At 39.2% G+C, this 11,825-nt stretch overlaps 1 protein-coding gene across 1 annotated transcript in view; it reads right to left on the reverse strand.

Moving 5' to 3' along the window:
• SELP (selectin P) overlaps nt 1–10,724 on the reverse strand; it is a 45,482-nt gene extending 34,758 nt beyond the window's left edge. The window contains exon 1 of the mRNA XM_007172490.2: nt 10,648–10,724. Within this exon, the coding sequence (XP_007172552.2) occupies nt 10,648–10,650 (3 nt within the window). The 5' untranslated portion in view covers nt 10,651–10,724. The remainder of the gene's footprint in view (nt 1–10,647) is intronic.
• Nucleotides 10,725–11,825: the final 1,101 nt, after the last annotated feature.

An 11,825-nucleotide genomic window follows, 5' to 3' on the forward strand; every position in this document is an offset into this window, starting at 1 on the left:
AACCTACAAGACCAAATAAATGAATGCAATAGGCAACCTACCTGAGAAAGAATTCAGAGTAATGATAGTAAAGATGATATAAAATCTTGGAAACAGAATGGAGGAAATACAAAAAACATTTAACAAGGATCTAGAAGAACTAAAGAGCAAACAAACAGTGATGAACAGCACAATAACTGATATGAAAAAATACTCTAGAAGGAATCAATAGCAGAATAACTGAGGCAGAAGAACGGATAAATGAGCTGGAAGCTAAAATGGTGGAAATAACTGCCAGGGAGCAGAATAAAGAAAAGAGAATGAAAAGAATTGACGACAGTCTCAGAGACCTCTGGGACAACATTAAATGCACCAACATTTGAATTATAGGGGTCCCAGAAGAAGAAGAGAAAACAGAGGATCTGAGAAATATTTAAAGGATTATAGTCGAAAACGTTCCTAAAATGGGAAGGGAAAGAGTCAATCAAGTCCAGGAAGCACAGAGAGTTCCATACAGGATAAACTCAAAGAGAAACACACCAGGACAATATTAATCAAACTATCAAAAATTAAATAAAAAGAAATAATATTAAAAGAAGCAAGGGAAAAGCAACAAATAACATACAAGGGATCCCCATAAGGTTAACAGCTGATCTTTCAGCAGAAACTCTGCAAGCCAGAAGGGAGTGGCAGGACATACTTAAAGTGATGAAAGGGAAAAACCTACAGCCAAGATTACTCTACCCAGCAAAGATCTCATTCAGATTCAATGAAGAAATCAAAAGCTTTACAGACAAGCAAAAGCTAAGAGAATTCAGCACTACCAAACCAGCTCTAGAACAAATGCTAAAGGAACTTCCCTAAGCGGGTAACACAAGAGAAGAAAAATACCCACAGAAACAAACCCAAATCAATTAAGAAGATGGTAATAGGAACATACATATCAATAATAACCTTAATGTAAATGGATTAAATACCCCAACCTAAAGACACATACTGGCTGAATGGATACAAAAACAAGATGCTTAGATATGCTGTCTACAAGAAACCCACTTCAGAGCTAGGGACACATACAGACTGAAAGTGAGGGGATGGAAAAAGATATTCCATGCAAATGGAAATCATAAGAAAGCTGGAGTAGCAATACTCATATCAGATAAAATAGACTTTCAAATAAAGGCTGTTATAATAGATAAGGAAGGACACTACATAATGATCAAGGTATCAATCCAAGAAGAAAACATAACAATTATAAATATTTATGCAGCCAACATAGGAGCCCCTCAATACATAGGGCAAATGCTAACAGCCATAAAAGGAGAAATCGACTGTAACACAATAATAGTGGGGGACTTTAACACCGCTCTTACACCAATATACAGATCATCCATACAGAAATAAGGAACACAAGCTTTAAATGACACAACAGACCAGATAGACTTAATTGATATTTTTAGGACATTCCACCCAAAAGTGGAAGAATACACTTTCGTCTCAAGTGCACATGGAACGTTCTCCAGAATAAATCACATTTTGGGTCACAAATCAAGCCTTGGAAAATTTAAGAAAACTGAAACCGTATCAAGCATCTTTTCCGACCACAATGCTGTGAGATTAGAAATCAATTACAGGACAAAAACAGTAAAAAAACACACATACATGGAGGCTAAATAGTGCACTGCTAAATAACCAAGAGATCACTGAAGAAATCAAAGAGAAAATCAAAAAATACCTAGAAACAAATGACAATGAAAACATTATGATTCAAAACCTATGGGACACAGCAAAAACAGTTCTAAGAGGGAAGTTCATAGTAATTCAAACTCACCTCAAGAAACAAGGAAAATCTCAAATAAACAATCTAACCTTACACCTAAAGCAACTAGAAAATGAACAAAGAAAACCCAAAATTAGAAGAAGGAAAGAAATCATAAAGATCAGAGCAGAAATAAGTGAAATAGAAACAAAGAAAACAATAGCAAAGATCAATAAAACTAAAAGCTGCTTCTTTGAGAGGATAAATAAAATTGATAAACCTTTAGCCAGAGTCATCAAGAAAAAAAGGGAGAGGACTCAAATCAATAAAATTAGAAATGAAAAAGGAGAGATTACAACTGACACTGCAGAAATACAAAAGATCATAAGAGACTAGTACAAACAACTATATGCCAATAAAACGGACAACCTGAAAGAAATGGACAAATTCTTAGAAAAGTACAACCTTCCAAGGTTGAACAGGAAGAATTAGAAAATATAAACAGACCAGTCACAGGTAATGAAACAGAAACTGTAATTAAAAATCTTCCAACAAACAAAAGTCCAGGACCAGATGGCTTCACAGGTGAATTCTATCAAACATTTAGAGAAGAGTTAACACTTATCCTTCTCAAACTCTTCGAAAAAATTACAGAGGTAGGAACACTCCCAAACACATTCTACGAGGCCACCATCACCCTGATACCAAAACCAGGCAAAGATATCACAAAAAAAGAAAATTATAGACCAATATCACTGATGAACATAGACGCAAAAATCCTCAACAAAATACTAGCAAACAGAATCCAACAACACATTACAAGGATCATACACCATGATCAAGTGGGATTTATCCCAGGGATGCAAGGATTCTTCAATATACCCAAAACAGTCAATGTGATACATCATATTAACAAATTAAAGAATAAAAACCATATGATCATCTCAATAGATGCAGAAAAAGCTTTTGACAAAATTCAACACCCATTTATGACAAAAACTCTCCAGAAAGTGGGCATAGCGGGAACCTACCTCAACATAATAAAAGCCATATATGACAAACCCACAGCAAACATCATTCTCAATGGTGAAAAACTGAAAGCATTTCTTCTAAGATCAGGAACAAGACAAGGATGTCCACTCTCACCACTGTTATTCAACATAGTATTGGAAGTCCTAGCCACAGCAATCAGAGAAGAAAAAGAAATAAAAGGAATACAAATTGGAAAAGAAGTAAAACTGTCACTGTTTGCCAATGACATGATATTATACATAGAAAATCCTAAAGATGCCACCAGAAAACTACTAGAACTAATCAATGAATTTGGTAAGGTTGCAGGATACAAAATTAATACACAGAAATCTCTCGCATTCCTATACACTAACAATGAAAGATCAGAAAGAGAAATTAAGGAAACAATCCCATTTACCATCACAACAAAAAGAATAAAATACCTAGGAATAAACCTACCTAAGGAAACAAAAGACCTGTACTCAGAAAACTATAAAACACTGTTGAAAGAAATCAAAGATATCATAAACAGATGGAGAGATATACCATGCAACTGGATTGGAAGAATCAATATTGTGAAAATGACTATACTACCCAAAGCAATCTACAGGTTCAATGCAATCCCTATCAAATTGCCAATGGCATTTTTCACAGAAATAGAACAAGAAATTTTACAATTTGTATGGAAACACAAAAGACCCCGAATAGCCAAAGCAATCTTGAGAAAGAAAAACGGAGCTGGAGGAATCAGGCTCCTTGACTTCAAACTATACCACAAAGCTACAGTAATCAAGACAGTATGGTACTGGCACAAAAACAGAAATATAGATCAATGGAACAAGATAGAAAGCCCAGAGATAAACCCATGCACATTTGGTCACCTTATCTTTGACAAAGGAGCCAAGAATAAACAGTGGAGAAGAGACAGCCTCTTCAATAAGTGGTGCTGGGAAAGATGGACAGCTACATGTAAAAGAATGAAATTAGAACATACCCTAACACCATACACAAAAATAAACTCAAAATGGATTAAAGACCTAAATGTAAGGCCAGACACTATAAAACTCTTAGAGGAAAACATAGGCAGAACACTCCATGACATAAATCACAGCAAGATCCTTTTTGACCCACCTCCTAGAGTAATGGAAATAACAACAAAAATAAACAAATGGGACCTAATGAAACTTAGAAGCTTTTACACAGCAAAGGAAACCACAAACAAAATGAAAAGACAACCCTCAGAATGGGAGAAAGTATTTGCAAATGAAACAATGGACAAAGGATTAATCTCCAAAATGTACAAGCAGCTCATGCAGCTCAATATCACGAAAACAAACAACCCAGTCCAAAAATGGGCAGAAGACCTAAATAGACATTTCTCCAAAGAAGACATACAGATGGCCAACAAATGCATGAAAAGCTGCTCAGAATCACTAATCATTAGAGAAATGCAAATCAAAACCACAATGGGGTATCACCTCACACCAGTCAGAATGGCCATCATCAAAAAATCTACAAACAATAAATGCTGGAGAGGGTGTGGGGAAAAGGGAACCCTCCTGCACTGTTGGTGGGAATGTAAATTGATACAGCCACTATGGAGAACAGTATGGAGGTTCCTTAAAAAACTACAAATAGAACTACCATATGACCCAGCAATCTCACTACTGGGCATATACCCTGAGAAAACCATCATTCAAAAAGATATATGTACCACAATGTTCATTGCAGCACTATTTACAACAGCCAGGACATGGAAGCAACCTAAATATCCATCAACAGATGAATGGATAAAGAAGATGTGGCTCATATATACAATGGAATATTACTTCAGCCATAAAAAGGAACGAAATTGAGTTATTTGTAGTGAGGTGGATGGACCTAGAGTCTGTCATACAGAGTGAAGTGAGTCAAAAAGAAAAACAAATACCGTATGCTAACGCATATATATGAAATTTAAAAAGCGGTACTGATGAACCTAGTGGCAGGGCAGGATTAAAGACGCAGATGTAGAGAACAGACTTGAGGGAACGGGCGGGGGGAAGGGGAAGCTGGGATGAAGTGAGAGAGTGGCATGGACATATATACACTACCAAATGTAAAATGGCTGGCTAGTGGGAAGCAGCTGCATAGCACAGGGAGATCAGCTCGGTGCTTTGTGTCCACCTAGAGGGGTGGGATAGGGAGGGTGGGAGGGAGGCTCAAGAGGGAGGGCATATGGGGATATATATGTATACATATAGCTGATTCACTTTGTTGTACAGCAGAAACTAACACAACATTGTAAAGCATTTGTACTCCAATAAAGATATGAAAAAAATTAAAAAAAAAAAAAAGAAAGGTGATTCTGTTCTCCTGTCTATGTTGTAGACCACAGCCTTGCACTTTTAGAGGCAGAACCTACAATGTCCCTCCCTAGACCCTCTGTCTTCTGCCTAGGTCCTGTCTGATTTCTCTCCTTCCTTTACAGTTCAGTTTTCTTAAGTTCCTTGCCTCTCCTTTCCTCTCCAACCCCCAGTCCCACCAGACTACAAAACTGCTCCTGCTGACTTTACCCCTGACATCCTAATTACCAAACCCAATGAAGTCTTTCCATCATTATCTTCCTTGACCTTTCTGCAGCAATAAATATTACTATTTCCTTTTGCTTAAAATGCTTCCCTTGGTTCTTCTCTTGATTCTTTTCTGACATCTTGAGCAACTGTTCTGAGTCTTCTCTTGAATCCACATCAACCCTCTTGCAGAGATAGAGGTGGAGATTCCCTGGGTTCCTACCTCCCTGGCCCTGTTCTCTTATCACTCTTCTGCTTTCCTAGGGCCTCCTTATGGTCATCTGTTTGCCAGTGGCTCTCTATCAGCATCTCCATCCCTGACTTTCCTCCTGAGCATGAAGTCTGCAATCCAAATGCAAAACAAACATATGAGCACACACAGCTGGAGGCAGCTGCTGGCAGAGGCTTCTCAGGGCAAGGGATATGACTTACTCATGTCTGAATCCCAGCCACAGTAGAGAGAAGATGCTTAATCGTTAATAAATATGTTATAGATGAATGAATGAATAAGTGAAAAATGGCAAGGGAATGACTGAAAGTAAGATAGAGGCGTGCTGAATGGGAAAATGTTGGAGAAATATGTGATAATTAGAACTAAGTACAATATGGTTACAGCAGTGATCGTATCAAATGTAAAAGTGTATTATGATTAGGTAGAAGAGTATAATACGGCTGTGCAAAAAAATATGTTCTCGGCACTTGGCCTCATTGTCTTTGAGTATGAGAGAAACAAGGGGCATGATGGCTCGCATCCCATGTGAGAGAACAAAGGAGAAGGACTCACTCACTTAACTCCATGCGGGTGGCAGATGGGGATAAGTGGAGGAGAAGTGGGGGAATCAGGACCTGCCATAGCTGGTGTGTCTCAGGAAAGCCTGGAGAAGCATCAAATAGTGGCAGCTCTTAGAAGAGGGAGAGGTGAAGGCAAATTCCATGTAACTCTCTGGAGTGGGTGTGTCCCTTTGAAAGGCTCCAGCACCAAAGAAGGCTCGTATAAGGGATGCATGTTCTTATGAACAGACAGTATCACTGACCCAAGCCCCATAACCTACCTGCCCACAGAGACCCTGAAGTCTTCCATCAGGTGGGACCAGGGAGGAAAGACCAAGGATCCCTTCACATCAATCTGCCATCAAATCCTATTGACTTTACCTTCTGGTGAGATACCTGGCCATTCTCCAGATTTCCACTTTATTGCTGCAGCACTAATTCAGACATTATCATTTCCTTCCTGGACCAGAGAAATCATCTTCTCACTGGTCTCTTCTTCTCAAGATTACCCATCTCCATTTCTTTATCTCTAATGCTGTCTGAATGATATTCCTAACACAAAATCTGATCATATTGCTTCACTACTTAAAACCCATCAGCTGTTCCTACTCCCTGAGCAGTACATACCAGCTCCTTAAGATGACACTGTGAGGCTCTTCAAGATGAGGCTTCTTCCTATTTGTCTAGTCCCATCTCCTGCCATTACTCCTCAATTACACCCTGCCCCCACCGCAATTCTACGGTGCATTTATGACAAGACATCTTGTACTTTCCAGAATGCACGGTATGTTCCCCATGTTCTTTTTATGCCCAGAGCACCCTCTCCTTCTGTGGGTGCCTAGCTCTAAAAGTCCAAGAGTCTCCTCCTCAAAGGAGCCTTCCCTATTACCAATCCCTTCCTCCGCACCCCAAGATAGGCATGCCCTTGTTATGGCCTGTGTTCTTTCCCATTATTTATTTCAATAACTATCGATTTATTAAGTGCCTACAATGTGTCAGGCACTGTTATAGGCACTGGCAATTAAAATGGTAGAAGAAGACACGATTCCTTTCCTCATGAAATGTACATTCTGTGGAAGACAGACAATGAAACAAACACCAATATATACACAACAGTACTGAACGAGTAAACATAAAAAATAGAAGACAGTGGTAAGTGCTAGGTAGAGAATTAAAGCCAGGTTATGTGATAGAGTGACGGGGTGGTTATATTAGACAGGGAGGGAGGTCAGGGAAGACCTCTCTAAAAAGGTGGCATTTAAGCTGAGAGCAGAATGACCAGAAGAAACCAGTGAGAAGCATGAGGAAAAGCATTAAAGGCAGAAGGAAATGCTAATGTGAAGGCTTTAAGGTGGAAGGAAAATGTGGAGTGTTCAAAGAACATGAAAACATCAGTGTCGCTGGAATGGAATGAGCAAGGGTGGAAGAGTACGAGATGAAGCTGGGGACAGATCACTCTGGGCTTTAGGAACTAAAACAAGGGGGTGAGCTTTTTGTTCTAAGTGCAAGACAAATGGGGCAGCAAGTAGATTTTAAGAGAGATAGTGATGTGGTCTGATTGCTGCTGAAAATTGGGAAGTCCTAGAGGTTAGCTGAAAAGAAGCTGGTCTGGAGTCAGATCTTATGAGTTTGAAATGACAGTTGCAGAAGGGATCCAATTGCCAGGGTTTTGAAGAGAGAAGCGTCCTGAATAGATGCATCTAACGATGGTGTTTCTTTTTTATAATTTGAGGTAATATTATAATCTGTAGTCTTTCAAATTAAAAAGCAGCAAGTCTACAGGTGGTTTTAAACAAATGATTTCTCTTCAACATTTATTTACATATACTTCTAGCACACTGCTAGGTGCATGGTGGGGCACCGAATAAATATTTGCAAATGTTGGATATTATAATATCTACAAAATCAGTCTGTTTTATCTTAGAAATTTCTTATGGGAAAGAAAGGAAATTAAAGAGGGTCAATGAGAATACAAAGGGGGAAGGCAGATACGAGAGTCATTGAAGAGACAGAACTATACAACTTGTTGGTGGCAGAGTCTAGATTTTCAAGGCAGTACAACTGATATCATATTATTTCCCTTAAGTTTATGGGTGATGGTGGTAATATAGCACAGATATTAGTGGCCTCAACCTAAAGGCAGAAAATAAAACAGTGAAACAAAGAGGTCTATAAGCCAAATAGCAAATAGAAATAAAGACAGGAAGGAACCCAGGACAACATCAACACTAAGAATCAAAGCATATATATATATATATATATATATATATATATATATATGTATATATATGTATATATACACACATATATATGTATTTAGACTCCTGATCACCATTATTTAGGATGAAATATTAGCATTAAATATAAAGTAGCATACTTAAAAGATTTTTTAAGCCATTTGGACCATGGCTGAGCTATATCTCTACAAATATAAAGGATTCATTTTGTGTATTTGACTTTATAAAATTTCTGTTGTGCTTTTCAAACAGAGAAATGAGTCACTTAGAAGACAATGTAATAATAAATTCCACTTATGAAACATCATGTGCCTACCCTCTAAGGTCAGGTCCAGACTCTTTTCCCAGTACTGCCTGTTATGTAGTAAGTCACTGTGATGTTTGAGGGTTTGATTAATAAGCTTCCACTTACAAAATTCTGAAACTGCACTTTCTAAGAGCTAGCAGCCAGCCCAGGAGAGTGTGAACAATTTAATTACATTTTGAAAAATAGGTAATGGAAGGAAGAGTAAGAACTAGAATCAACAGACCTAAGATGGTTAAAAGGTATAAATGGAAATGAATCCAGACCTACTTCTTAGTCCACTCACACCCTGACTAACATTGGCATAATTTAACTGTAAGTTCCCCGTCTAGCGCTCCCCCAACTCTGAGATCCATCTGATTGAAAACACCCCACCAGTGAAACTTTAACATCTTTCCTCAGGTCCTAGGGTTAATTGAAGCCACTCTGAACTTGAAGTTGAATTTTCACACAGAGTTGGAGGTTCCGGAATCCCAAGAGACAAATGTGCTCAAGGGCAAAGGAAGAGGTCTTGTCATTGAAATATTCAAAACAATTCCAGGGCTGGAGTTCTTAGCACTTCATTGCAGAGTTCCAGGTTAGTTTCAGGATGCCAGCAGAGGAACTTCTGAGCTTAAAGCATAGGAGGTGAAAGGGTGGGGTTCTTAACTGGGGACCCACATGGAGGTCTGGGGACTCCCTGCAGTTATCCATAAAGCTCAGTGTTTATGTGGATGTCTGCATTTTCATCTGGGAAAAGGAGTTGTACCTTTTGTCAGAATCTCAAAGAACTCCATGATTCAATCTGTTAACATTCCTCTAAAACAGAGGAGGATCCCAAAGAGAATAGACGGAAGAAAGAAAGAACTGTTCATTCATTTAAGTTGACCAATACAGGAAAATTTTGCAAGAGATAAGACAAAAGTAAACCATGTTCTTACATCATTGGAGTTCAGACTCAGGACATACTCAAATTCCTTCCTCTTCTTTTCATCGTCCTTTTATCCCTATTCTCCCCAACCTGGAAAATCCTCATTACAAGTATTTGAAAACTGTACTATAATAAAGCAAAGAGATGGAGTGAATTGGGTATAAGTGCTACTTTCTTCTGGTATCCCATACAAAGGGGATCAAAAACAGGGACAGTCTGGTTCCTCTCTAGCCACAGACTGCAGGATTGTAGACCCTAGGACTGTATGAGATATGCCTCGTAAGTCGAGGGTAAAACTCTATGTGTGTCTTATCTAGGATAATGTTAATGAGTTCAAGAAAACCTTTTTCCTTGGATCTTCCCTGGATCCCAAATCCCACTAAACCCCAAGAATTTTCTCTTTCTCCTAACAATAACAGCTAATGTTTACTAATCCACAACTATGTGCCAGGCTCAGACCTAAATAAATGCTTTTCAGTGTAAACTTATTTAATCCTCACAATGATGCTACAAAGTAGAGTACTATTATTCTGTCCATTTTATAGATGAGGAAACTGAGTCACTAACAGGACTGAGAGCTGAGGCAGAAATGGGAACTGTGTGAATACTCCATATTAGTCCCAGCAGACTCCTAGGGCTCAGAGAAAGAAATAGGTGAGCTGGGGATGAGAAAACATTAAACTGTAGTCTTGTCCCAAGGCACTTACTCAGCCTTGCATTCAACCCAGATAGAACAGCAATCCTGGAGAAGGGGGTTGAGGGTTAACCAAGGTTTGCTCCAAGAGAGTCCCTGTAAGCCCTGCTAGGAAAAACAGCAGCTGTCGAGTCAGAGGACGGAAGTTCAGATCCAGACAACATCAAGCCTAACAGTGTACCTTAGGCAAAACACCTAGCCTCTCTGTAAGACACAGCAGCTTCATTTGTAACGTGGACATAGCAACTCACAAGGATGTTGGGAGGGTCAAAGTGGACAGCAGGTTTTGAAATGCTTACAAACTCTAAAGGGCTGCTCAACATAAAGCTCCATGATTACGGCTCTTCCTCATTTTCGGAAGCTTTACCTGCCTGACTCAGCTCCAAACCACTTCAACCCAACCACTTCCCATAGCAAAGAGAAATGAACTTACCATCTCCTCTGTGACACAGCCAGCTTACTGCCGTCTGTGCAACGCAGACTTCTTATAGTCTTGCTGCCTCCCCTCAGCTGTCAGGCTGTTTAGAAAAGCAACTTCCTATTCACTTTCCTGAAAGTCACCACAGCCCTTCCCATGAAGTTAGAATGTAGATAATACAGGAGCAGTGTTGGCAGCTTAGAAATAACAGTCACCGAGGAAGCGGGCGGGGGAGGGGGTTTGCTGACTTCCATGGGAGGTGGTCCACAGACAGGGGTGAGTGCGAATCACTCCTGGACATTCCAGGCTGAGTAGTGTAGGAATCGTACCCACACCCGCAGTGGTCAGGTTTCCTTTGACAATGATATGAGCTCCAATTTAAGGTCATATATTGGAAAACTCACTTTGTCTTAATCATAATGTCTTAGTGTAAGTTTTCCACTTACTGTGAAGTCTCAGTGAATGTTTTCTATTCCAGCAGGCTTCTGACGGATAAGGGACAAATATAGTAACAAAAAATAATTAGGTGGGAAAGGGAAAGCCACTGAGGGTTTTCTGGCAATTGGAGGGGTTGTTGGAAGGAGTTTGGGAGTGAAAATATAAAACAGACATGGGTCATTATTAGAAAGGGACTTCTGCTTCTTAAATCAGAAAAAAGATGTAAAAATGGTTAGTGTGGGGAAGTAAAAGGCTGTGTGGCACAGTGGTTAAGAGACCCCACTTGGCTCCGTGTGTGGCTCTCCTCTAGCCAAACTACTTAAACTCTCTACACCTTTTTTTTTTTTTTTTAACTGTGAAATAGAATGATTATAGCAGAACTTCTCTTACAGGGCTGTTATGTGATTAAATGAATTGATGTGTGGAGAGTGCTTGAAACAGTATCTGGTCCACAGTGCTCAACAAACGTAGGCTATTATTATTACTTTTCAGATTTGCCATCAGACAGCAAAATCAAGTATCAAGCGTTTAGTGTCAAGTCAGAAAACCGTAACTCCAATTCATCCCCTTGGAATTCTAGTTGTGCAGTAGTGGGTGTTATTCTTCATTCACTCCATGATTATCATAGTTTGTAAACAGGCATCTCATGGATCGATTAAAAATGGGATAAAATGGAAAAATCTGGAAATCCAAAGATAAAGATGATTTAAAGAGCTTGGGCCTGCATTTGCACTTGGGAATTTGGGACAAAGAGG

The sequence above is a fragment of the Balaenoptera acutorostrata genome, chromosome 1 (assembly GCF_949987535.1).
Source record: "Balaenoptera acutorostrata chromosome 1, mBalAcu1.1, whole genome shotgun sequence".
NCBI lineage: Eukaryota > Metazoa > Chordata > Mammalia > Artiodactyla > Balaenopteridae > Balaenoptera > Balaenoptera acutorostrata.